The following is a 26,145-nucleotide window of genomic DNA, read 5'->3' as shown; positions in this document are numbered from 1 at the left end:
CTTACTGCCTTTTTTAAGTGTATTTTTTTAAACATATGGTGCTTTAAAAAATGTAAACAATACAGACATCTGTAAAGAAGTACCCACAGGGAAGCAAGTTCAGCAGTTCAGCAATGGCATGTGTCTTTGCAGACTACATACACAGAAACAGACTTGGTATTGGGTTTTGGTTTTTGCTTTTTGCTAATAGGAATTTTATCCTACAAGATCCTCTTTCTGTCTTCACAACATAGTCTGATGCTCTTTCCATGTCTAACTGTAGGATTTGTCATTCCATTGTGTTAGCTGTGTGGGTACATTAGTACCATGATTAACCAAGGTGTATAAAGGGCAGGCCTGCAGGCTGCCTCCAGTGCCTCCACTACTCGCCACAGTGATCATCTCTATACACACACTGCAGTCATTTACAATTTTTAAAATGAAAACAATTTTTATTGAGATGCAATTCACATGGCATAAAATTAACGATTTTAAAGTAAAGAAGTTGCTTTGAGTACATTCACCATGCTATGGAACCACTGCCTGTATCTAGTTTCAAAGCACTTTCATCACCCTGTGTCATGTATTTTTACATGAACTCCAAGGGTGGATTCTTGTTAGTTGGATTTACTCTGGATGGAAAAGTCATGTTTGGCTGGGTGCAGTGGCTCATGCCTGTAATCATAGCACTTTGGGAGGTCGAGGCAGGTGAGTCACTTGAGATCAGGAGTTCAAAACCAGCCTGGCCAACATGGTGAAACCCATCTCTATTAAAAATACAAAAAATTAGCAGGGCCTGGTGGCATGCACCTGTAATCCCAGCTACTTGGGAGGCTGAGGCAGGAGAATCGCTTGAACCGGGAGGCAGAGGTTGCAGTGAGCCGAGATTATGCCACTGCACTCCAGCCTGGGTGACAGAGCAAGACTCTGTCTCAAAAAAAAAAAAAAAAAAAAAGTCACGTTTAAACATTTTCATGGATACATCTGGTTGCTCTCCAGAAAGCTTATATCAATTTCTATTCCCACCAGCAGTGAATGAAATGTGCATTTCTTTACACCCTTGTTGACACTTTTGGTGTGATCAGCCTTCATCTTTTCTTCCATTCTGAGAGATGAAAATATGTGTTTATTTGACTGTTAGCTAGGGCCAGGATGCTTTTAAAGGTGTTTCAGCCATTTGTATCTTCTGAATTTTGCTTCTGTCCTCTGCCCGGTTTGATTGGTTATTGGGTTTTTTTCTTTCGGATCTTAACAGAGTTTACTTAGGAAACTTTTCTGTGAAGCTTAATGTCTGTAGCTATTGTGAATGCAATGGTTTTCCTAACTTACTTCCGAGTTGGTTGTTGTTGGTGTGTAACAGCACCTGCTTTTTGGGTGCATCCTTGCAGTTCTTGAAAATAACTTGTGTGTTGCACATGGCTTTCTATTGCAGTGCCTGTGAGATCTGTGAGGTCTCCTGAGGGTGTAACACAGTGACGTGGCAGAAACCTCCTATCTACTGAATGGTGCTGCTGCATTGCTATTTGTGGGGAAGTTGAGTCATACATAAATCCTGCTCCCCTGAGTTTATCCAATGAAGAAAGTAAGACAGATGTAGAAATTATAGGGTAGAAAAGAGACTTGCTGATCTTTTTTTTTTTTCCCCCGAGACAGAGTCTTGCCCTGTCATCCAGGCTGGAGTGCAGTGGCACGATCTTAGCTTACTGCAACCTCCGCCTCCTGGGTTCAAGCAGTTCTCCTGCCTCAGCCTCCCACATAGCTGGGATTACAGGCGCGCACCACCACGCCTGGCTAATTTTTGTATTTTTAGTAGAGACGGGGTTTTACCCTGTTGGTCAGGCTAGTCTCGAACTCCTGACCTCGTGATCCGCCCGCCTCCACCTCCCAAAGTGCTGGGACTACAGGCGTGAGCCACCGTGCCCGGCCTACTTGCTGATCTTTATTATCCCACCATCTGGCAGGTAGTGGGCACTATCACCTGAGATAAGTCACTATGGTGCCATAACTGTTTTTCAAACTTTTAAAAATGTTTAGCTGAAGATCCTGTTAGCCAGGGGTTTCTCAGCTCCAGCTGCGTATCAGAATCACCTGGAGAATGTTTCAAATATTTATGCGCAAGCTCAGTTTGCAGGGATTTGGTTTCGGTTTGTCTGAGGTGGGACCCAACCATCAGCATTTGAAAATCTGCTCAGGTGACTCCGTTGAGCAGCTGGGTTGAGAACCACTGCACGTGCAATATATAAACTCTCCAAGTAGATCTCGAAGTGGAGTGGGTGCCCCCTTTCTCCTCCCACTGGCCCCTAAGAGGGCTCTACTGAGCACAGTTTGATAATCCCGTGAGGGTGCTGAGGGCAGCGAGCCCAGTTGCTGGTGCAACCTTGTCCTGGGCTTGTGCAACCTTGTCCTGGGCTTGTGCTGGATCAAAAGCCGGGATGGAGAAATAGGCAGACACCCAGGTACAGTCAGACCAAGGCAAGCAGGTGACCCTTATGCTGAGGTTTCTTGGCCTAGGAAAGGCTGTGAGAGTGGTTGGAATTAGGTGTTGGACACCAGTGGCGCGTGCTTCCAGTTTGGCCAAATGTGAGTTGCTGCTTTTCGTCATCATTGCGATGGATTCACTGACATAACCACAGCTGTCCCAGAGGGCGTGCTGAGCGAGGGGGATTATGCCATGCGCAAAGCTGCTGTTGAGTGTAGCCAAGATTCAGAGGTTGTGGGTCTTTTCCTTAAAAGTGGTATCCCTTGCTGGTAAGTAATACCTAATCATTGTTTAATTTGAACCTTAGGAGATTTTGCATGGGGGCATATTGCACCCATCTTACTGATGCTGAAACAGGCCCAGAGAAATTGTGACTTGCCTAAGACCACCCAAGAAAGCGTGAGCCTGGATTCAGGCCCTGATGTTGTGATTCAGAGACCATGCTTGTCCTCCTGCTCCTTGCTGTCTTTGAGTGGCCCTCTGTCAGGAAGAGGCTGCAGTTATTTATACACCCAATTACACGCTAACTCCCTCTTTATCTGTCACCGTCTCTGCTGGGAAGGCCATCCATCCATGCAGTTGGTTCCCAGCAGCTGAAGTGGTGCCCAGTGATGGGAGAACGGAGAAAGCTGCAGAAGCAGTGAATCTGACTTGGATTCATTTGTGGGCATTCTACCCCTGGCATAAATTGTGACCCAAGAGTTGCTTTCAGTTCTATTCTCTGGCCACCCGAATGACTGGAGAACAGACTCTGTTATCTAGCACTTGTTACCCATCACCCTCTGGGGCCCATAGACACTGCGGCACCTGTCAGAGATGATGATAAATATCTAGGCCAAAGGTTTTTTAAAAAATCTTTGCAGTGGAATGGAATGTTCAATCAAGATGACAAGGCATCTTCAAGGAATAAGTAAAGTATTGATACCTTTTTACTCTTTCCTTTCCCTTCCCTGCCCACACATGGCCCCACCCAGTGGTAAGCCTACGCGGCTGTCCTGCCTCTCCCAGCCCTCGCCCAGGCTTTGTTCCTGCACCACTCCCCTCCAGCTCCTCCACCTGGGGAGGAGCCCATCTTCAAGTCTGGGCTCCGAAGTCACTCCTCACCTCCTCACTTTCCCTCTCTTCCCACCCGTCTCCCATCCCGTAAGTTACCAAGTCCTGTCTATCTGCTCCCTGTGTTCTTCCAGAATTGCTCTCCAGCCCAGTCACCACTTCCCAGACAAGCCACCCTCCCCTCTGCTGGATGGCCTGCACCAGCCCCTGGAGCCCACTCACCCCACTTACTGCCTCACATCTCAGGGCCTAGAGGGTGGCTGTCTGTCCGCCTGGGCTGAGTGAGCTCTTTGAGGGCCCCCTTTTAGCACCACACCCCCATCATCGGGTACAGTGTGGGTCACACAGAAGTCATTAGAATGTCCATGTCTCATGCTTGCTTAACTGAACCCAATTTTTTGCTCAAGTAAAGATCAGGGTATAAAGATGGGCATTCTCTCTCTCCCCCCCTCCCTCCTCTCTCTCCCCCCTCCCTCCTCTCTCTCCCCCCTCCCTCCTCTCTCTCCCCCCTCCCTCCTCTCTCTCCCCCCTCCCTCCTCTCTCTCCCCCCTCCCTCCTCTCTCTCCCCCCTCCCTCCTCTCTCTCCCCCCTCCCTCCTCTCTCTCCCCCCTCCCTCCTCTCTCTCCCCCCTCCCTCCTCTCTCTCCCCCTCCCTCCTCTCTCTCCCCCCTCCCTCTCCCCCTCCCCCCTCCCTCTCCCCCTCCCCCCTCCCTCTCCCCCTCCCTCCTCTCTCCCCCTCCCTCCTCTCTCTCCCCCTCCCTCCTCTCTCTCCCCCTCCCTCTCCCCCCTCCCTCTCCCCCTCCCTCTCCCCCTCCCTCTCCCCCTCCCTCTCCCCCTCCCTCTCCCCCCTCCTCTCTCCCCCCTCCTCTCTCCCCCCTCCTCTCTCCCCCCCCTCCTCTCTCTCCCCCCTCCTCTCTCTCCCCCCTCCTCTCTCTCCCCCCTCCTCTCTCCCCCCTCCTCTCTCTCCCCCCTCCTCTCTCTCCCCCCTCCTCTCTCCCCCCTCCTCTCTCTCCCCCCCTCTCCCCCCTCCTCTCTCCCCCCTCCTCTCTCCCCCCTCCTCTCTCCCCCCTCCTCTCTCCCCCCTCCTCTCTCCCCCCTCCTCTCTCCCCCCTCCTCTCTCCCCCCTCCTCTCCCCCTCTCTCCCCCTCCCTCTCCCCCTCTCTCCCCCCTCCCTCTCCCTCCCCCCTCCTCCCTCCCCCCTCCTCTCCCCCTCCTCTCTCTCCCCCCTCCTCTCTCCCCCTCTCCCCCCTCCCTCTCCCCCTCTCTCCCCCTCTCTCCCCCCTCCCTCTCCCCCTCTCTCCCCCCTCCTCCCTCCCCCCTCCTCTCTCTCCCCCTCCTCTCTCCCCCCTCCTCTCTCCCCCCTCCTCTCTCGCCCCTCCTCTCTCGCCCCTCCTCTCTCGCCCCCCTCCTCTCGCCCCCCTCCTCTCGCCCCCCTCCTCTCGCCCCCCTCCTCTCCCGCCCCTCCTCTCCCGCCCCTCCTCTCCCCCCTCCTCTCCCCCCTCCTCTCCCCCCTCCTCTCCCCTCCCCCCTCCTCTCCCCTCCCCCCTCCTCTCTCCCCCCTCCTCTCTCCCCCCTCCTCTCTCCCCCCTCCTCTCTCCCCCTCCTCTCTCCCCCCTCCTCTCTCCCCCCTCCTCTCTCCTCCCCCCTCTCTCCTCCCCCTCCTCTCTCCTCCCCCTCCTCTCTCTCCTCCTCTCCCCCCTCCTCTCCCCCCTCCTCTCCCCCCTCCTCTCTCCCCCCTCCTCTCTCCTCCCCCCTCCTCTCTCCCCCCTCCTCTCTCCTCCCCCCTCTCTCCTCCCCCTCCTCTCTCTCCTCCCCCTCCTCTCTCTCCTCCCCCTCCTCTCTCTCCTCCCCCTCCTCTCTCTCCTCCCCCTCCTCTCTCTCCTCCCCCTCTCCCCTCCTCTCTCCCCCTCCCTCTCCCCCTCCCTCTCTCTCCCCCTCCCTCCTCTCTCCCCTTTCTCTCCCCCTCCCTTTCTCTCTCCCCCTCCCTCCTTTCTCTCCCCCTCCCCTCCCTCCTCTCCCTCTCCCCCTCCCTCCTCTCTCCCTTCCCCTCCCTCCTCTCTCCCTTCCCCTCCCTCCTCTCCCTCTCCCCCTCCCTCCTCTCCCTCTCCCCCTCTCCCCCTCCCTCCTCTCCCTCTCCCCCTCCCTCCTCTCCCTCTCCCCCTCCCTCCTCTCCCTCTCCCCCTCCCTCCTCTCCCTCTCCCCCTCCCTCCTCTCCCTCTCCCCCTCCCTCCTCTCCCTCTCCCCCTCCCTCCTCTCCCTCTCCCCCTCCCTCCTTCCTCTCCCCCTCCCTCCTTCCTCTCCCCCTCCCTCCTTTCTCCCCCCCTCCCTCCTTTCTCCCCCCTCCCTCCTTTCTCCCCCCCTCCCTCCTTTCTCCCCCCCTCCCTCCCCCCCTCCCCCCTCCTCTCTCCCCCCCCTCTCCCCCCCCTCTCCCCCCCTCCTCTCTCCCCCCCTCCCCTCCCCTCCCCTCTCCCCCCCTCCCCTCCCCTCCCCTCCCCTCTCCCCCCTCCCCCCTCCTCTCTCTCCCCCCCTCCTCCCCCCCTCCTCTCTCTCCCCCCCTCCTCTCTCCCCCCCTCCTCTCTCTCCCCCCCTCCTCTCTCCCCCCCTCCTCTCTCTCCCCCCCTCCTCTCCCCCCCTCCTCTCTCTCCCCCCCTCCTCTCCCCCCCTCCTCTCTCTTCCCCCCTCCTCTCCCCCCCTCCTCTCTCTCCCCCCCTCCTCTCCCCCCCTCCTCTCTCTCCCCCCCTCCTCTCCCCCCCTCCTCTCTCTCCCCCCCTCCTCTCTCTCCCCCCCTCCTCTCTCTCCCCCCCTCCTCTCTCTCCCCCCCTCCTCTCTCTCCCCCCCTCCCCTCTCTCCCCCTCCCCTCTCCCCCTCCCCTCTCTCCCCCCCTCCTCTCTCCCCCCCTCCTCTCTCCCCCCCTCCTCTCTCCCCCCCTCCTCTCTCCCCCCCTCCTCCCCCCCTCCTCTCTCCCCCCTCCTCTCTCCCCCCTCCTCTCTCCCCCCTCCTCTCTCCCCCCTCCTCTCTCCCCCCCTCCTCTCTCCCCCCTCCTCTCTCCCCCCTCCTCTCTCCCCCCTCCTCTCTCCCCCCTCCTCTCTCCCCCCCTCCTCTCTCTCCCCCCTCCTCTCTCTCCCCCCTCCTCTCTCTCCCCCCTCCTCTCTCTCCCCCCTCCTCTCTCTCCCCCCTCCTCTCTCTCCCCCCTCCTCTCTCCCCCCTCCTCTCTCCCCCCTCCTCTCTCTCCCCCCTCCTCTCTCCCCCCTCCTCTCTCTCCCCCCTCCCCCCCTCCTCTCTCTCCCCCCCCTCCCTCTCTCCCCCCTCCCTCTCTCCCCCCTCCCTCTCTCCCCCCTCCCTTCTCTCCCCCCCTCCCTTCTCTCCCCCCTCCCTTCTCTCCCCCCCTCCCTTCTCTCTCCCCCCTCCCCCTCCTTTCTCCCCCCTCCCCCTCCTTTCTCCCCCCTCCCCCTCCTTTCTCTCCCCCCCTCCCCCTCCTTTCTCTCCCCCCCTCCCCCTTTCTCTCCCCCTCCCCCCCTCCTTTCTCTCCCCCTCCCTTCTCTCTCCCCCTCCCCCTCCTTTCTCTCCCCCTCCCTTCTCTCTCCCCCTCCCCCTCCTTTCTCTCCCCCTCCCCCTCCTTTCTCTCCCCCTCCCCCTCCTTTCTCTCCCCCTCCCCCTCCTTTCTCTCCCCCTCCCCCTCCCCCCTCTCCCCTGTCCCCCTCCCCCTGCCCCCCTCCCCCTCCCTCTTCCCCCTCCCCTGCCCCCCTCCCCTCACCCCCCCTCCCTCTTCCCCCTCCCCTGCCCCTTCCCCCCTCCCCTCCCTCTCTCCCCCTGCCCCCCTCCCCTCTCTCCCCCTGCCCCTCCTTTCTCTCCCCTGTCCCCCTCCCCCTCCCTCTCCCCCCTCCCTGTGGGGAACAGCAGTGCCCTGCAGCAGCTCATCAGTGTGGTCCCAGCAGAGGAGGACCACTGTGTCCCCCATCCCACCCCTTACAGTCCTGGGCCTGCCTGGCTCCGAAGCGGGGTGGGGATCCCAGGAGGGTGTGAGGTGGGCCGGCTTGGCCACTCCCACGACTGAGGAGTGGTCAATGGCCAGGGGCCCTCTCCTCCACACCCACTCCCAATGCTTTTAGCATGGATGAAGCCTATCATGGTTGGAGCAGGGCTTGGCCAGCAGTGAAAGTTATGTTCCTGGGACTAAAAAGAGAAGGGGCTGAAGGCCTTCAAGAACAGCTCCCTCTGTGCCTGGGACCAACGTGCCTGGGCTCTGGACCCCTGCTCAGCTGGGGTTGCCATGTTGAAGGGAGTGTCATGGGCAGCAGTGGCTTCCCCAGGCCCCACTTGCACCCACAAGCCTGTCTTCCTGGGCTCCCACCATGGCCTCTCCACCAGATCCATCACCAGCTTCCTGTTTCCAAACTGAGTCCTCAGAATATTCCTGGGTGTACCCCCAACCTCACCTTTGCCCACGCACTTGCCCTGGCCTGGCCACTGCTGCCCAGCCATGGACCTGCTCAACCCTCTGCCCCCAAGAAGCCTGCTCTCCCCATTGCAGCCCTGCTGAGCCCCTTCTTGCCCCTGCCACATCCTCCTGCACCCCTGTGTCCTCTGTCCAGGTGTGAATGTGTCTCCCTGGCAGTCTGGGAGCTCCTAGCAACTGGGGCCAGGCCTCTTCTCAACTATAGCTGAAGCCTCGGCTGAGTTGGGGAGCTCCTAGCAACTGGGGCCAGGCCTCTTCTCCAACTATAGCTGAAGCCTCGGCTGAGTTGGGGAGCTCCACCATCCAGGCTCCTTCCCTTGTTCCTTTGCCTCCTCTGAACTGAGCACTCGGACACTGGAGCAGGAGAAAAAGAGAACGGGACCCCAGAGCACCAAGGAGAACAGAACGCACTCCTTTATTCCCTGGGAGACAGGCTCCCTCTCGGGGCTGGGGGACGCTTGGTTCTGGGCCCTAGCAAGGCAGGGACAGTGCTGGGGGCACTGCTGGCTCCACTGGCAGGGCAGGTCCGAAGGGGCTCCTGGCCCTTCCTCAAAGCTTCTCCAGGTAGGAACCAGGGACGAAGCCACGCTGCCCATTCCTCTCCACAGTCCACCAGCCATCCTCCCCTTCCAGGATCACCTCCAGGATGTCTCCTGCGGATAGGTCCAGCTCATCTGGGTTCTGGCCAAGAGATTGAAAGCGCATGACACTGGAAGGGCCTGCAGGGAGGGGCCTGGCATTCCCCCACCCAGCAGTAAATGCAGCATGTCTCCCAGGGTGGGCAGGGGCAGCCCCTTGGGGACACAGGATGGGGGTAACCCAAGGGACCGGGCCTCCCATCCCCCTCAGTTTGTCATCATAGGCCTCCCCCAACCTGGGTTTCTTCCCAGCCTCACCTCCCCTCTCCCACTCTGGAGATGCAGTGACTGGAGCATGTCAGGGGTCACGGGTGCTCATCATACCCCAAGCCCAGGGCACACTCATGCCTAAGCTTACCACAAGCCTCCCCTTTGCGGTCCCCAGCCCCAGCTAGTCACTGCCATCCAAGTACCCCATCACTCTCCCGGCCTGGCTTCCCTGCCTCCCCAAGCCCTGGCCTCATCAGTGGAGTCCACACCCAGCCTGCCTGGCTATGTGGGGGTGCTTGGCCTCAGTCCAGGTGGATGTGAGGTCTGGCTATGCATTCTTCCCCTCAAGCAGGGAGCAGAAAGGACTCTCATAGCTGCCCTGTGGCTGCCTTGGTTCATCCTCACCCTATGGACATCAGAAAATCAATCCTGGCACGATAGCAAGACTCATTCTGGCCACAGTTTTCCACACCCATGGCCCCAAAGGACAGGGCCCTGACCCAAAGGCACAGAGCCTGGCCCTCAAGCTATGACCTGCAGGCAGCTCCAGGCTCTGCCAGCTCCCTGCACGTGTGCACCACTCAGCGCCCAGCCTGTGTGGACGGCATAGGTACATGTGCTCCACGTGTGTGCTGTGTACAGGCCCGGGCAGACACAGGCCTGCTGCACACCAGCTTCCAGTCAGTACATGCACACTGAGGCCCTGCAAGCCCTGGGTGCTGTTCTCAGAGCTCACATCCAAGCACACTCCCAGGTACCCTTGCTAGTGTGGACACACTCGGGCACACATGCCCTCCTGAGGAGGAGAGGATGCTCGAAGATGAGTGAAACCGTGAGGAGAGATGAGGACTCAAGGCACTGGATGGGAGAGGGAGCTCTCAGGTGCAGGGGAGGTGGCACAGGTGGGTTTGGGGTATAGAGGCCTCACCTGCGCTGTATAATCGTAGAGCGCTCGGTACTCCTGGGCTGGTGAGGCCGGGTTTCCCTGTATCTCCTGCACTGCGATGGCTGTGTAGACACCCTCATTCCGCTCGGGGGTGGGAGTCAGGGTCTCTGTGGAGGCTAAGAGCAGGGTGAGACATGGACCCCCTCCCCTTTCTGGGGACACTGGCTCCTGGAGGTCCTACTAGAATGGGGTTTCTCCATGCTGGGCCCTGCCTCTTCCTTCTGCTGTCCACACTTGCTGTTGGGGGACACACACTTCCTCTTGAGGGCCTCAGTGGCCCCATCTGTGCCATGTGGGAGACCTCTCCTCCCCACCAGGATCAGTGTGTTTGGGGGTCCCCTCCTGATCCCCTTTACCAGCAGAAGCTGCCAACGAAGTGGTCTTGGGGCTTCCGTGCAGCAGTCCAGAGAACCTGGGAACAGGGAGGAAAGAGGGTGAGTGCCCCCACCCCACACTCAGGGACCCACCGGGAGGGAGGGTTTAGACAGGGAGAGGTCTCAGAGCTGCACGCGCTCTGCCAGGGCTGGGGCTGCCCCTAGCCTCCAGGCATGGATGTCATTTATGAGGTGCCCCTCAGGCAGGAGGGCTCCCCAGAAAGTAGTCCCGGTGGCTCCTCCTTCCCCAGCTACGCCCTCCACTGGCGCCCTCTGCAGGCCATCTCAGCACCTGCTCCCTGCAGGGCCCTTGGGGGATCCTAGAACCCCCGAAGCTGTAGCTTCATTGGAAGACTCCCATGGCCCTTTGGGGGTTCTAGGACCTCCGCACTGAGGCCTCGTGGGAAGATGCCCAGTCCTCACCCTCCAGGCCCCTGCTCTAGCTTGCCCTAGCAGCTTCCGCCGTGGGTAGGGGTGGGGGGTGCACTGCCACACAAAGCCTGGCTCACGTGTCCTGCTGAGGCCTTCACTGCCTGGGCTGAGCCAGCCCTCCTCCCTGTGGGCCCACGGTGATCAGGCCAGCTGAGCCACCCTGTTCACAGGAGTTCCGGGACAGCGCTGGGCTACTTTATCCCTGCCCCTGCACCAGGCTTAGGCCTGGACTGAGCTGGGGTCATGAAGGTTTACTGAATAAAGGAAAATAAAACAGAAGAGGCAGATGCGGCAGATGCTGGGGGCACCCCCTGAAGTGGGCAGTAGTGAGGGCTCAACAAGTAGAGGCTGACACTGCCTCCAAGGCGAGAGGGCTTCTTGGTGGGGTGGGGCTGAGTCTTCAAAGATGAGTGAAGCTTTACTAGGAGAGAAGGGGGAGCGAGGCACTGTGGGTGACCAGGAGAGGGAGGGCTCAGGTGCAGGGGAGGAGGCATGGCACAGGTGGGGTTTGTGGAGTGGAGTGGACCAATTTGGGTGTGTGGGGGACAGGACTGAAATAGAGACTGGACCAGACCCTGAGGGATCTTGAATGCAGGTGAGGGGCTGAGCCATGACTCAGGGGCCTGTGGGGGGCAGCCCTGCAATTCAAGGTGGCATGTGGGGGGGCCTTTCCCACATGAGGGGCCGAGGGCCAAGGCCCCAGGAGTGCACACACATGCGCAGGGTGGACATGCGTGGACCCAGCACATGGGAAGGCCTGACACCAACACAGGCGGGCAGACACACGTGCCAGCACCCCAGGCAGCAAAGGACAGGGTGCAAGCCAGCAGGGGCTGGGGACAGGAGGAGGAAGCAGCCAGGGCAGGGGGAAAGGTGTGCAGGGCTTGCCAAGCCATTGTGCTGCGTGCCCCACACCTCTTTTCCCCAGACTGTCTACACTTCTGACTCCCAGTCACTGACCCCCACCTCTTCCCAGCCCTGCCTGGCTTCTAGATGCCCCATCCAGAGGCCTGACCAGCTCCCTCCAGCAGCCAGGCCTCCCTCGGCCCTGCAGGACATCTCTCTCTCTAATCCTCTCTGGGGCCACTCCTTTCTGCCCCCCTTCCTGATACTGCTTCAGGTGAGCTCTTTTGTCCAGTTGCTTAAATGACCACCTTTGCTGGGATCCAGGTCCTCACCAGGCACAGGGAAGCCTGTCTCACAAGCTTTTGTAGCATGTGAGGCTGCGGGTGTGCTGCCTCCTGGGGTCACTGCTTACACAAGATTCTCAAAGAGGGTGTGTGTGTGCTCCTCTCTAAGCACGGATGGTTCCCATGAGCCTCTGCCTTCCAGGAGTAGGAAGTTCCAGGGGCTCCTGAGGCCCTGGAATGAGCTGGTCCTTGGGAAGGGCCGGGAACTGCATCAGCCTCTCCCCACAGTCCACTACCTCCCAGAGGCAGGGCCTTCTTGGTTGAAGGGTGGCTGAAGAGTGGTGGCATGGCGGTGGGGGCACAGGCACCATGTGAAACCCACAGACCCTTGTGGATGCTCACAGGGCACATGGCCTCCCTCAAAGGCCTGGCTACGAGGGCTCCCTAAGCTGGCTATAGTGCTCCCAATGGGCTGTCACCTTCGTCACTCAAGGCCTGAACCAGGAGAGTCCTTAGATTCTGAATCTGACCCCAACACTCAGGGCCCTGGCCTTAGAGAGTGTGAATGACTTGCCTAGGTCACACATTGAGGCCCAGCACTAGGACCTTGGCACTTGACTGCAGCCAGGCCGGGGAAGGGGCCCTGGAAAAGCCTGGAGAATTCTCCAGATGCCCCAGTCCTGCTCCAGCCAGACAGCGTTGCCACTGCAGCCTGACAGGGCACCAGGCTCACATGAGGCCCCAGGGACAAGGAAGCCAGCATAGGGGCCTCCCCAGAGCTCGGAGCACCTCCCCTAGTGAATAATTGGGGTGTGATTATTCACTTAGTGTCTGGGTCCCTTTGGCTGAGGGTTCCATAGGCTGAACTGAGCCTATCTTGTCTCCACAGAGTGCCCAGCACCTAAACTGGGCACCAGATACAGACACATAGTAGGTGCTCAGTGAACGAGGAAGGGCCAGGTGCAGAGGAGGGGCTCGACCCACTTCCTGGCCCAGCCTTAGGCCCTCCCTCCGTCTGTCGGGGCCTCACCTCTTTATCATGCCGCAGGACGGCTGTATGCCAGGGCTGCTGGTCAGCGGGGTGACCTCCCGATCGTAATAGTTCTGGTAGGGCACCGGAGCTGCAGACAGCAAGCCGTGAGCCCCAGGGCGGCCCCCAACACCCCATTCTGGCCCTGCCAGAGACTCAGCTGGGGCCCTACATTCCCAATCTGGCCCTCGCCCATCCTGGTGCCTGGGGAGGTGCCTGTCTTGCTCCCATGAGAGACCCCACCGTAGGTACCTTCAAGACCTAATATTCTGGACCCGTGATCCAGTGGAACCAAACAGGCGGGGAATGGGGGCCGTGGGAGCTCCTCACCTCAATCCCCATCCCCACCTCTTCCTCTGAGTGCCATCATGCCCTTAGCTTTGACTGAGAGGAGGCAGCAGGCCTGGGACCCAACCCCCCACAACCCCTGCTAGGGCTTCTCTGCCCTGAAGGGAGCTGTGAGCTACCCCAGCCCTGTCCTGGCACTTGAGGCTCAGGGCCGGGCCTTCCCAGGGGCTCAGTGCACCTAGAGGCTGCGCTGTCCGCAAGCCGGACCTCACCAGGGGGCTCTGTGCCCGTGCTCTTGGCCTGGATGAAACCGTCGATGTCGGCGTCTATGCTGCAGCCTTCCAGCGTCAGCCGCACTTCCTCGTAGAGCTGGGGCAGGAAAGAGCAGAGGCCGCAGCCTGATGCCCACTCTGCCCCTCTGTGGGCCTGAACTCTGGCCAGCGGCCCCCACCCACCGGCCTCCTCACAGGCCATTGTGCGCGGCTCGGGGTCTTTGATCCTGAGGGGTCACGGCCCTGGCTGACAGCTTCCTGTTTCCTGAACACCTTCTGTGTGCAAGGCCCTGTGCAAGGGACTTAACTCACACCTCTCCTCTAAGGTAGACCCCACTTTTCCCATTGGATAGATGAGGAAACTCAGAGGAGAGTGACTTGCCCAAGGTCACAGCGAGAATGCAGCACAGCCAGGCCTCGGGGCTAGGAGAGTGGATCCAGAGCTCGCCCTTCTACCTCAAGGAGGCGAGGAGGCAGCAGGGGGCTCGAGTCACTTGGGCAAAAACAACAAGAAAATCAACCCCCACAGCCCCGGACAGGAGCGTCAGGCAGGAAACACAGCAGGCAAGGGGGCCAGGGCTGCCCGGGAGAGCCGTGTGCTGGGCTGCATCCATCCACAGAGCTCAGGGACCCTGGCTGGGGGCCCTCTCTGCTGGGGAGGACCCACCCAGCAGGTTGGGCTCAGTAAGGGGAACCAGAACACCCTGGAGATGTGGGGAGCAGAGGAAGGACTGCGCCTCGGCTCCTGCAAGCACCAGGCCTAGAGCAGAGCAGCCACGGTCCTCCAGCTTCTGCCAACCTCTGACAGCTGTGTCCACCTCCCCTCCCATCCCCGGCAGAGGGAGCAGGTGCTCTGTGGCTCTGAGGCATAAGGAGGAAGTCAGATAGGGGAACCACAGAGTCATCATCTTCCAGGCAGAGAGGCCATGGCCCTGTGTGGTACTGAGCTCCTGTCCTGGGGTTCTGGGGGCAAAGGCTGAGCTGCTGAGGCCTGAGACCCCTGGGGCCAGGCTTGGATCACAGAGGACCAGGTGCTTGTTGACCAGCTCAGATGGACCTGGGCGCTTTGCCGCCTAGAGGCTGCCCTCCCTTACCCCACCAAGGCCCTCAGCCCCCACCTCATCATCCTTGACACACTGCATGGAGAGCTGGTTGCTGTGCACCCACAGGGCGTTGCGGAGAATGGTCAGCCGGTCAAACTCTTGCAGCTGAAAGGCCTGGGGGCAGTGGGAGGGAGGTGAGCAGTGAGGAGGCGGCTGCAGGGCCCGGCCAGGCTGGGCCCCATTCACAGCTCAGCCGGAGCTGACCAGGCCAGCCCTCTCTGCTGGAAGCCCAGTCCAAAGGAGAGAGTGCCCTGGGGTCCCCATCCCGACTCCGGGCCAGCCCTGAGGCTGCAGGGAGGGAGGTGGAGATGCCCAGGGGGTCCCTGCCCCAGCCTCCCTTCAGGCTGCACCACACCGAGGCAGAAGGGTAGTGAGAGGGACCTCGGACGGGAGTCCTGAGCCCTGTTCCCCAGGCCCTGTCCATCGGCAGCACCCAGAGAGGCTGTGGGTTTAGTCCAAGTCCCAGTTTTGGCTTCAACAAAAAGGGTGGAAGAACGCCTGCCTGCAACGAAGGGGCCCAGGACTCAAGGCCAGGCGACAAGCAACAGGGCCGGGGCCCAGCACAGGCCTGTGAGCAGGAGGCTGAATAAACGAGTGAGTAACAGGTACCTTCCCCAACTGCCTCGCTTGGGCCCCTTGAAGCAGCTGGAGTAGGGATGGGCGTCTCACACTTCCCAGCTGGGGAAAACGAGGCTCCACGTGGGCCACTCACCTCACAGGTGGTCCGGTGCTCCTGCTCCCACTCAGCTCGGACCTTCTCCAGCTGCGCAATGCTCTGCCTGTATACCCGCTCTGAAAGCGCAGGCAGCCTCAGGGAGGGCCCTGACACGAGCTCCTCCACCCCTGTACTCCAGCAGGTCCCATCCTGGATGCTTCCTCCTACTGGGAGCCCCGCCTCCTCCATGGGAGCTGCCCTAGCAGTTGGCGGGGCCTCATCTGAATGCCCGTCAGGGCCACCCACGCTGGTGCTGCTGCTGCTCCCCAACTGTGCTCTGAGCTGCCTGAGGGCTGGAGTGGAGCCTCATATATGCAAGTCCAGAGTATTGGCCTCTGGGCATCTCTGGGCGCCCCACCTCACTTTCCAGAGGGGAAACTGAGGTTCAGAGAAGGCAGCTGAGAGGGCGCTGGAGGAGAGGTGGAGTCCCACAGGCTTGGGTCACAACTTCTGTGCCCAGATCTCTGGAGGTCACCTGTCCCCCAGCCGAGGGAGTAGCTGAGTCCCAGTAAAGGCAGAGCAGAAGGGAGAGGCCTTCCCAGGGGAAGGGAGGAGGGTGGGTGCTGTGTCTGGTGGGTGGGGCACCAGCAGGGACAAGGATGTTGGTAGGATTCGGGCATCAAGTGAAGGACAGAGGCCCAGAGAAGGCTATGTGCACACATGCGTGTGCCTGAGCTTGAGAGTGTGTGTGCACACATGCATGTGAGAGATGAGCGGCTCTGTCTCCTGGGGCTGTGCCATGCAAGTCCTGGGCTCTGAAGCCCGATGGCCTGGGTTCACATGCAGCCCCCACCACTTATTAGCTGTAACCTGGGGCAAGTACTGGTCCTTTTAGTGCCTCTGTTTCCTCATCTGTTAAGAAAGGGAACAATAACAGCAGCCACCTCGGAGGGCAGCTGTGAGGACTGAATACATGAAGCGCCAAGAAGGGCTGGCGAATGGAGGAACACAGCGTTTACTTTGACGGCACATATCTGGAATGAGAGCGCCGCGCCCATGACTGTGCAGCCAGGGGGAGTGTGTGTGTCCCCAGGGTGAGGAGGTGTGTGTGGGGAGTACCGCCCAGGCCTCCGCCCCGGTCGGACGGGGCAGCCAGGCCCACATACCTGCCTCGGTGGCCGAGTCCTTGCACTGCCTGGCTTTGTTCTGACTCTGAGGAAACAGAGGGGAAGCAGCGCTAAGCCCCTGCCCCAGGAGCCAGGGCCCACCCCAGCAGACCTGAAGTGACTGTCACAGCTTCCCCGGCCACCCTGGGGGGGACATTCAGGAGCCAACTATGGGCAGATGCCATCATCCACAAGCAACCTCCGCCCACAGAGGACCACAGGCTAGCTCCATGGAAAGGGAACGAAGACAGGAACCGAGCCCAGGAGGATGCCTGTGAAGAGTGAGACCACAACCCACAGGAGAGGTGCAACTACTGCTGAGCCCCCTGGCTGGGACTTGGGCTCTAGCCCCTGACTGACTGCCCCCAGCTCACCCTCAGGCCACTTCCCTCTCTGGGCCTCAGCCTTCCTGTCTGTGCAATGAGTGATGTGTTTCCTGGGCTCTGGGAGCTCTGATACCCCCACTCTGGCCTAGGGGCCACAGCATCAGGAGCATGGGCTCTAGACCACCTGAGTTGGGGGTCCCTTCTCTGCTGCTTCCTGGCTCTGAGACCTTAGACAAGTCCCTTACTGTGAGCCTCAGTTTCCTCTCTGTGACATGGGCCTACTGAGCCCTTCTCCAAGGTTGTGTGAGGGTTGGCGTCTGCTCTCATCGCCCTGTGGGCCTCAGTGGGCCTGCACCGAGGAATGGGTCCCTGAGTGCCGCCTGACGGTGGCAAAGGGGATCCAGCTGACCTGCCTGTCCGTGGCCTGAGGTTCTCTCTAGGAAACCCATTTCACAGATGGGGAGACTGGGGGTCAGAGAGGGCTAAGCAGCATCCCCAGATGCAGATCTTGCCTGGGGGTGTCTACGGCACCCCTTCCGTGCCTCCCCCACTGCCCCCAGCCCTGGGCGACCCACACAGCCCAGCAGCCCAGCGCACCTTCTCCACCTGCTTCTGGGGGCCGTTGGCGCTAATGCGCTCGAAGGCCTGCTCGGCATCGTCCGCGTCCCGGCACTTCTGCTCGTATGTCTTCTTGGACTGGGGGTGTGGAGGGGCGTGACTTGGGGGCTGCACAGCCCTGTTCTGTGGTCCCCGGGAGTGAGGCTCCCTTAGCCCAGCCTCCCTTTTTCCCTGGCGAGGGTTGCGGGTGGAGTGGGGGCATCCTCACCAGGAACAGGGATCTGGGGGTCCGGAAGGAGATGGAGAAGGCGTGGGGGCTGCTGGCAGTCCTGCTCTCAGGCCCTCCCCACTGAGGACAGCGCGGCCTGCCCCGGGCCCCGCCTCCTGGGCTGTGCTCTTCGGCGAGGGCACGCCCTTCGCCACGCCCCTCGCCACGCTGCGCTCTCTTAGGAGCCCCTCTCCCTTCCTGTCCAGCGTCTCGCAGGATCCAGCTCAGGGGTCCCTCCTCCCTCCACCCCTGGAGTCCCCAGCTGACTTCATCTGCCCTTCATTCACGAGCCCCCCAAGGGAAGGGCCCGGGACCATCCCCACGGGGCCATAGCGCCCAGCACGGGCCTAAGCGCCCCGCAGGCTGGTGCGCCCAAGGCCGAGGACCAAGGCTGAGGTCAGCCTGTTCCAAATGCCCTGCCCGGGGCCACAGCCCAGGATCGCACCCTGAGACCTGCGCTGCTCCTCGAGGGAAGGCCGCGGCCCCAGGCCCTGGCGCTCACCTCCATGGCCTTCTTGTAGAGCGACAGCTTGCTCTTCTGGACCCGGTCCATGACGGCCTCATACTGCAGGGGACACGAGGTTCTGAGCCGAGGGCCGCGGCCTCGGGAGGCTCCCCTAGGCCAAGAGGACGGAGTGTCCCTGGGATGAGGCGCAGCACCTCTCCTGGCTCTGGAGAGAGGGTGACAGGCTGCCCTCCCTCCCCCAGAGCCTGCTGCTTCACAGTGACCCTCACAATGGAAGGCCACAGAGAATCACAGGGCATGGGTGTGCCGTGAGGTCCTTGCTGCAGACCTTGGCCAGAGCTTCGTCTCCAGCTGGGGAGTTCCCACCCCAACACACGTGCGCACACAGTCGTTCATCCTGCATCCCTGAACCTCTGCAGGCATCACAGTCGCTCACACGTGTGTGTACACTCTGGCACACACATACATGCAGAGTTCCACATTAACTCGGAGGCACACAGGCCCCATCCCTAGCTGCCCACATGCATGATCACAGGCATTCCTGTGCACACCCACAGATGCCACTCACAAGTACACACTCCCACAGTCACCCACACACAACCACAGGCCACATGCAGGCACAGTGGCCACTGGGCCCCTGTGCCGAGGTCTGGGGCCAAAGCCTCCCCTCACCTCCCAGGCTTCCTGTTCTGATAGAGAAGGCAAAACAGCCAGGACAATGACTGGGTTATGAGGTAGGAGGAGAACTGAGCCACTTTGTGCCTGGGGTCTCAGGGGAGGGGTTCTGTGCCAGCTGGGAGACCAGCGAGGCACAGGCACTCACACACACACACCCCAAAACACCCAAGTGCACAGGGCTGGACAAGGACACATGCTCACAGGCATATGCAGGGGAGCGTAGGCACGTGTGTACCATCCTGTAAGCATGTGTCCTTGCTCTGTGGCACACGCACACACACACAGAGGCTCAGACACACATGGCACACACTACAACACAGCGCTCTGCCTGCGGGGCCCTGGCCACTTGGGGAAAGAGTGCTCTGTCCAAAACAGCCTTTGCAGCCAGTGCAGCTCCTCTGGCCACAGGAGGGCCCAAAATAGCAGGGCCGGGGTCCCTCCTTCCTGGCAGGTTCTCTGCAGGCTCTGTGGGCAGGTCCCAGCTCAGAGAGGGTGCCTGCTCCGGCACCTCAAGCCTGGGCTGGCCTCTGGGGACCCCCTGTCTGCTCAGAACCCCACATTTAGAATCCTGAAAGCCCAGCTGGCAGATGGGCAGGTGGCACAGGCAGCCACGCTACATTTCTGCCAGCAGAGCTGCTAACCAGAGCTGGAGCCCTGTCTGTGGAGACTGAGGGGCGCACGGCTTGGGCTGAGCTCCCAGCACTTGGGAGGTAGACATACGTGTCCCATCCTGTGAGAGGGAAACTGAGGCACAGAGATGGGAAGTGGTATGGCCAGGACACCCAGGCCTAGCCTGGCCCTAGCCTCAGGTACAGCTTCTTCCCCTTCGAGGCTCAGTTGTGACTTTTCATTTTCAGTTCTTCGGCCACTTTACAATGATCCTTCCTCCCCAAGCAAGAAGCGGGTCTGTGTGCTGCCCTCCCACCCTATGCAGGGCACCACCCTCATCACTAAGGCCCTGAGAGACTCAGCCCCCATCCTCACAGGCCCAAGCCCAGCCTCCAGGCCAGTCTGCGTCCTGCCTGCCCTCCAGGGAACCTATATCCAACTTCAGCCCTGCAGCCTCCCTGACAAGCATCTGCCAGCCTCTGCTTACACACCTCCCATGATGGGGACCTCACTTCCATGCAGTCACTCTGTCTCGGGACAGCCATGCCCTACATATGGGTGAGAAGTACCTTTGGATGCTAAGCAATGCCATACAACTCTCCCACCCCAGTCTGTGTCTGACCCCTCAGCCTTGGGCAGTCCTGTGGGGTGACTGGCTGCAAGTCTGCCTTTTTCCAGGACAATCAGCCCTGATCCTTGGACTCAAGACCAGTTTCCAGTGACCCCCACAACTCAGACTGCCTCCTCTGGACACTGCCAAGTTGCCACAGACCCTCTAGAGTCTGCTGTAGTAGGATCCTCCTAGGCGTGAGGCAGCTCGACAGGAAGGACCTTCCATGGGGCTCTGGGACTAAGAGTTGGCCTTAGTGCCAGCGGCCAGGCCTCTGCCCTCCCTACCCACTTCAGATCACCCTCAAGCCCCAAAGCCTGGGGTGCTGTCCCACCACCACCCCTGCCGCCCTCCACTGGCTCTACCAGGAAGGTCAGCCCCCTACCCCCACAGCAACTGAGAGGCTGGCAATGGGGGTGCAGCTCCCCCGCCCCCTGCACCTGCCTCACCTTCTTCCTCTGCTCCTTCTGCCTCTCACGAAACTCCTCGAGACTCCGCAGCTCCTCGCGCAGGGTCAGGGCCAGCTGGATGTGTGAGCTGCCCACATTCTCCATTTCTGGGGGCAGAGCATGGATACTGGTCCCCAGTGTCAGATCTGATGGGCCTCAGCCACCCACAACTCACCCCTGTGTGGGCCAGCCCAGCCCCAGCCCCAACACCTCATCTTCTGTCCCCCCAAACCCTCCACCAGCCTCGCAGTCCCAAAAGATCCCATTGCCCCAGGGTAGGGGACTTACGCTGCTTCAAGGAGTCAAAGGAGGCCCTCAGGGAGCTGCAAAACAGACAGGTCCAGGTCAGGAGGAGGAGAGCACAGCGGGAACCTGCAGTCCAGGCTGCCTCCTGGCGGGGTGGGTAGTGGGGAGGACTTTTATTTTGGTGGGAAGACCCTGGGTCACTCTAGAACCAAGGGACCCTTTAGCCAGATGGTGACCATCCACTGGGGCCCCAAACTGATTTCTGGAAGACAAAGCTCTCTGCAAATTAAAGCAATCAACCCTCTGCAATGTGGCAGAAGAAGGAGGTACCGAAGGCCCCCACCATCTGTGCTCCTAGCTGCATTCTTAGAGAAGAGGGGATTGTCTTCAGGACCCTCCCTCCCTCCCCTGAACTCCTCTCCCACACTCACAGCCCTCTCTCCTCGGCAGGTACCAAATGGCCCCAGGGTGAGGCTACAGGGGAGGAGACAGTGTTCAGATGGGCTCTCAGCAGGTGGCCCGGGGGATGTTTGGAGGAGGTTGGATGGCCGTGGGAGAGGCTAGCAGGGCAGGGTGCAGGAGGTGAGAGGTGAGCACTGTCTGCCAGGGAGGGAGGGAGGGAAGGGCCCAGCACTGAGCATAGGAGGCAGGGAATGATGGGCGGGGGCTGCCAGAATGAACACATAAAAACAGGACACCCAGTGCAATGTGAATCTCAGATGAACGAGCACTTTTTGAGTATAGTATGCCCCTTGTAGTATTTAAAACGGACTTTTATTTTTAAAGTATTTGTTGTTTATCTGAAATTCACGTTCACCTGGGCATCCAGTATTTTATCTGGCTCTCCCTGCAGCATCTCTGTGGAGCAGCTCGGCTGCCCCCTGGCGGCCATATGGCCTCATGACGCCCACCGTACAGCCCTGGGTGGAGGGGGCAGCGCACCAGGCAGGCTTCTCAGGGGGCTTCTCCTCTCAGTAGACACCTGGGGAAGCAGAGGCCAAGGAGGAGCAATAGCCTGGCAGGAGCCTGGGGATCCAGGCCTGGGGGAGATCGGTGGGGGCCAGGCCCCTCGCCCTAAACTCGTGGATCCCAAAGTGAGGTCCACAGACCAGCAGCATCAGCATCCGCGGAGCCTGTTAGAAATACAGATTCTCAGGCTCCTCCCCGACCTCCTGAGGCTGAGGCTTCGGGGTGGGGCCCGGCCCCAAGCGCTGCTGATGCCCATCCAGACGTCAGAACTGCTCACAACTCTGCCAGCACAGGTGCCTTTATTATCCCATTTCACAGATGAGAAGCCAAGGGTCAGAGGAGTGAAGGAGCTGCGCCCGTGGCCACCCTGCGGTAAGAGGCGGAACCAGGGAGAGGAAGAAGGAGAGGGGTGGCTGTGTGGTGACCCCACCTTCCCTTGTGGGGCTCAGGACTCTTCTCTGACTCCTCACCAGCAGTGGCACCTCCAATCCCTCTGCTTCCTGTCAGTTCACCCCTCAGCTCAGTCCCACTCATTCAGTTAGAGGCCTCCAGGCACAGCGTGGTCCCCGCACCCCCAACCCAGCCCTCACGCACACCACCCTCCAGCCCCGCCTCCTTCATGACCACAGCATGCCCAGACCCCTCCCAGAGCTCAGGGCCTGCACATCCACTTCCCCGCCCTCACCTTTTGGGTCTCATATCTGACAGATACCTCAAATTCAGCGTGTCCAAAACCGGACTCAGCACCTGCCCTGCAAACCTCTCCTCTTCCAGGGCTCCCCTCTTGGCAAAGACACCACTGTCCACCAGCTATACACACCAGAAACCCAGGAGTCACACCAGGCTCTGTCCTCTCCCTTCCTTGCCGCCACCTTCTATTTTATCTCCTAAATCTTATGACTGTCCTACGCTAGCTGCCACCACCGCTGCAGCCCCTGCCGCACCACCTCCACCTCCCACCTGTCAGCCCTGCTCTCTGCCCCTCCGCCCGTTGCTTCCAGGTGCCAGGCTCCATCTTGCCTCAGGGCCTTTGCACATGCCCATCTCCATTGCTGCATCTTTGCCTGGCATCCTCTTTTGTCCTTTCTGAGCACTGATGTCACTTTGGGCTGGCCCAGCGGATGTCTGTCACGCAGCTGAACCATGAGCCCTTGAGGACAGGGGCAATGCCTGGCTCTCCTCCTCATTGTCCCCAGGCTCATAATCTAAATTTTCTCAACCCCAAACCCACCTGTGGGCCACCCCGGTTCATGGTCTCAGGCTGAGGGGTGCTGTAAGGAATCGCAGGTTCTGGGAGCTGCTGGCCCTTTTCCCAGCCCCCATCTGAAAGCTGGGAGCCTGCCTGAACGTACAGCACTGCCAGGTGGACATTCAGCCTCTGTCCCACCCCTGGGACAGTCTTGACAGTGATGGTCTGTGCTCACCTTGAACTCCCATTTGTCCCCATGACCTGGCTAGGCCTTGGGTACTGCATAGATACTGGTGCTACCTCTGTCTGGGGTACCTGGGCAAGCAGGCTTTGGCCCCTCCAGGCCCCTCTTCCTGTCCCCTGGGCTGCAGGCCTTCCTGCCCCAGGTCCCCTGTCCCCATTGCTGGAACCATCAGGCCACCCTAGTTCAGCTCACACAACAAGGCCCAGAACACTCCTCCCTTTCTTGGCCCCAGATAAAATTTCAAGGAGGCAGCCTCAGCTCTGTGGATGAGAGGAGGAGCCCAGCTTTGCCCCAGAACCCCCAAAGTGAACAGCCTTGAGCTCTGATCTTGGGGAGGATCTGGGGGCCACATAAAGTCATTCTCTGCCCCATGAAATTCCTGCTTCCTCCCACCGTCTGTGCAGGGAAACTGTCAAGATCTCCCTGAGCACCTCTACTGTGTCTCCATCGCATGTTGAAGACAGGGTCCTGCACAGGCCTCTGCCTACTGCCATCTGTCACCAGTGCCTTCATGTGCAACTCATCCCATTGCCCTTTTTGACTCGGCTCTCAGGAAGCTCAGTCTGAAATTCTGTGCTCAAATACAGTCCAGATTTCCAGTGTGTTTCCTGCTCTGACCCCACTGTCCCTGCTGTCTGCCCACCAGCTGACAGGAGTAGCCCTCTCGGCTCCCTGTGCTGAGGCTGTGCCCACGATGAGCCAGCGTCAGGGGACATCTGACAGGAACAGGGCCTGGCTCTCTCCCGCCAATATCCTCAGCAATGTCGTCATTCTCTCTGAGTTCAGAGGAAGAGAGACCATGAAAAAAATTTTTTAAATCTCTCTGACAGGAAAACCACAGCATTTTTGGTTTGTGACAACCGGGGGTGAGGCAGGGAGGTGAGGATTCAAACTTGCACCCCTTGGGGGCTGTACCTGCCCACTGGTAACCACAGAGGGGCTACAGGAAGCTGGCCTTGCCTTGATTTTCCTTTGTTTCCCAAACCCCTGCCCTGTGCAGCTTCTGGGGGCATGCAGCACCCCCAGCACCTTACCTGACGCAGGATGAGCAATAGGGGAGTGGAGGTGACAGCTTTCTGAGGGAGGTGACATTTCAGGCAGGCCTTGAGGGATGGGTGGGACTGGGCAGGGGAGCAACAGGGCAACAGCAGGAGCAAAGGCCCAGAGGCTGGAAAGGAGAGTCAGGCAAAGTCTCTGCAGGGCTGGACATGTGATGTCAGCAATGTTGGTAGCCCCCTGCAAATACTGTCTTTTTTTTTTAAGATGGAGTCTCGCTCTGCAGCCCAGGCTGGAGTGCAGTGGTGCAATCTGGGCTCACTGCAACCTCCGTCTCCCAGGTTCAAGTGATTCTCCTGCTTCAGCCTCCTGAGTAGCTGGGACTGCAGGCTCGCGTCACCCTGCCCAACTAATTTTTATATTTTTGATAGAGACGGGGTTTCACCATGTTGGCCAGGCTGGTCTCGAACTCCTGACCTCAGGTCAACCTCCCAAAGTGATGGGATTATAGGCGTGAGGCACGGCGCCTGGCCCTAATGCTGTCTTTAAAATGCACTGAAAGCGCTGGTGGGGATCCCTGGAGTTTGGGGACTGGGTCTTACTTGTCCATCCTCCATTGCCACTGCCCCACGGATGTTTGCTGAGTTAACATGTGAAGGAGGTACATGTCAAAAATCACTTAAGATGTAACCTCCTGTTAATTTCAGTGGCCTGAGCCTCCAGGCCTGAGGGTGGCTCCCGGCTGGTTTGAGGTCAGGGGACTGCAGAAATGCAGTACCTTCAGGCAGCAATTCTGCCCTCAGGGCTCACTAGGCTATTTATAGGGTTACTTAACCACCTGGCTTTTGTCCTCGTTCTGCACCCTGTTCCTAGCCTTCCCATCCCCCAGTCCCCTGCCCGTTCTGCAAGGGGCAGGGAATGAGCATCCCATAGACCTGGGGGGCAGCTGTGGGCCTCAGGGAGGCCAGGGGCTTCCCCTACTCAGGGATGGGCCCTGGAGGGTGGGCCACCAGCCCCGATGTTGAAGAGCCGGGTCACCTTTCCTGAGAGCCAACACACACCCCCCCCCCCACAGGAGTCTAAGATGAGGAAACAGGTCCACGGCCACTGCTCACACTTCCCCACCAAAAGCCCTTCAGGTTGGCATGGGGAGGGGTAATTGGGTCTAAGCCAAGACTCTGACAGTGAGGCAAGGCAAGGTGTCTGGGAGGGCTTCCTGGAGGAGGTGGCGCATAAATGGGCCCTAATGCAAAGGACTAGGAAGGAGAAGGAAGTCACCCTCACTGTGCTGGACTCTGGCTAAGGAATGGCAAAGCCCTTTATTTTATTTTAAATTAGTGAATCCTCCTGACCCATCCAGGGCATGGCACATAGTAGGTCCTCAATTAAATGGTGACTAAATGGATGGAGGATGGATGCTTGGCCTATACTGAAAGGAACAGCTGCATGGCCTCATCAACAGTACTTCATGCCACACGGGTCAAGAGCAACACTATGGAGCCCCACTGTGTGCAGTGAACCCCTGTGGCTTGGCACTCTCTGCTTGTCCTTGTGACTGCCCAGAACACCTCTCCAAGTGACCATCCTCTTCCATAGGTACAGACCCTGGACTCAGAGACAGGGAGGACCATCCAGGGCCACACAAAGGATAAGTCAGGGCAGACCCTGCCCCACCTGGCCTTGAATAACCATGGCGCAATCAGGGCCGCCCAGAGCCTCCACCTGGCCCCTTCCTAGTTCTACAAATGGAGCAAGATGTTGCGTACCTCCCACTTCCTGAGGCCCACCCTGCTCCCCACCCCCATTGTATTTTCTGTGGGTAGCTTCTCCTTCCCTGCTGTAAATCCCCTGTGACTCACAATCCCCTGAGCCTGCATCACACAGACCCACTCCAGCCTGGCTCCCATTGTGCCCTGCTGGGGCCACCCTCTCCACCTCTCCTGAGTCTCTGAGTTCTCCCCATGAGGTACCCTCTCTTTCTGGGAAAGTTCTCTTCCAGCTGGCCTGGAGGCCGGGAGGCCAGGAGACCAGGAGGGGCTCCCCTGGTCATGCTGCCAGGCCCCCACAGCTGCTCCTCCCCTGGCTGAGAGCTCTGGGCACTGCTTCCTGCAGAAAACGCCTCCCTGCATACGTCCATTCACTCCTCACCATGTCCTGAGCCCTCCTCTGTGCCCAGCCTGCACCCGGCCCTCAGCCCTTCCCTTGGGAGGCCCTCAGACCATGTTCTTGTTGATTTGCACGGCAGCTCGCTGGAGTGGGAGATGAGAAACAAACTCGGAGAGGCTAGGCGACTTGCCCACAGTCCCACAGCTCAGATTGGCCGAGCC

General features: G+C 59.8%; 1 protein-coding gene across 4 annotated transcripts in view; it reads right to left on the bottom strand.

Annotated features, from left to right (window-relative positions):
• Positions 1-8,362: 8,362 nt before the first annotated feature.
• The window catches only part of PSTPIP1 (proline-serine-threonine phosphatase interacting protein 1), a 42,416-nt gene continuing 24,633 nt past the window's right edge, over positions 8,363-26,145 (bottom strand). The window contains exons 2-14 of one of the 4 annotated variants that reach the window (XM_024349310.3): positions 21,238-21,402; positions 20,463-20,497; positions 20,175-20,281; positions 17,865-17,927; positions 17,134-17,232; positions 16,211-16,256; positions 15,102-15,181; positions 14,405-14,503; positions 13,287-13,383; positions 12,727-12,817; positions 10,117-10,172; positions 9,743-9,876; positions 8,363-8,647 (exon numbers count right to left, since the gene is read on the bottom strand). In XM_024349310.3, the coding sequence (XP_024205078.2) occupies positions 8,516-8,647; positions 9,743-9,876; positions 10,117-10,172; positions 12,727-12,817; positions 13,287-13,383; positions 14,405-14,503; positions 15,102-15,181; positions 16,211-16,256; positions 17,134-17,232; positions 17,865-17,927; positions 20,175-20,281; positions 20,463-20,497; positions 21,238-21,245 (1,047 nt within the window). In that variant the 5' untranslated portion in view covers positions 21,246-21,402 and the 3' untranslated portion in view covers positions 8,363-8,515. Of the gene's footprint in view, positions 8,648-9,742; positions 10,173-12,726; positions 12,818-13,286; positions 13,384-14,404; positions 14,504-15,101; positions 15,182-16,210; positions 16,257-17,133; positions 17,233-17,864; positions 17,928-20,174; positions 20,282-20,462; positions 20,498-21,237; positions 21,403-26,145 lie in introns of those variants that run through there. The other 3 variants (XM_024349307.3, XM_024349308.3, XM_054667832.2) reach the window with 3 other exon arrangements.

Source organism: Pan troglodytes, chromosome 16, assembly GCF_028858775.2.
Source record: "Pan troglodytes isolate AG18354 chromosome 16, NHGRI_mPanTro3-v2.0_pri, whole genome shotgun sequence".
NCBI lineage: Eukaryota > Metazoa > Chordata > Mammalia > Primates > Hominidae > Pan > Pan troglodytes.
Note: the sequence above shows the minus strand (reverse complement) of the source record. Positions and strands in the feature narration are given on the sequence as shown.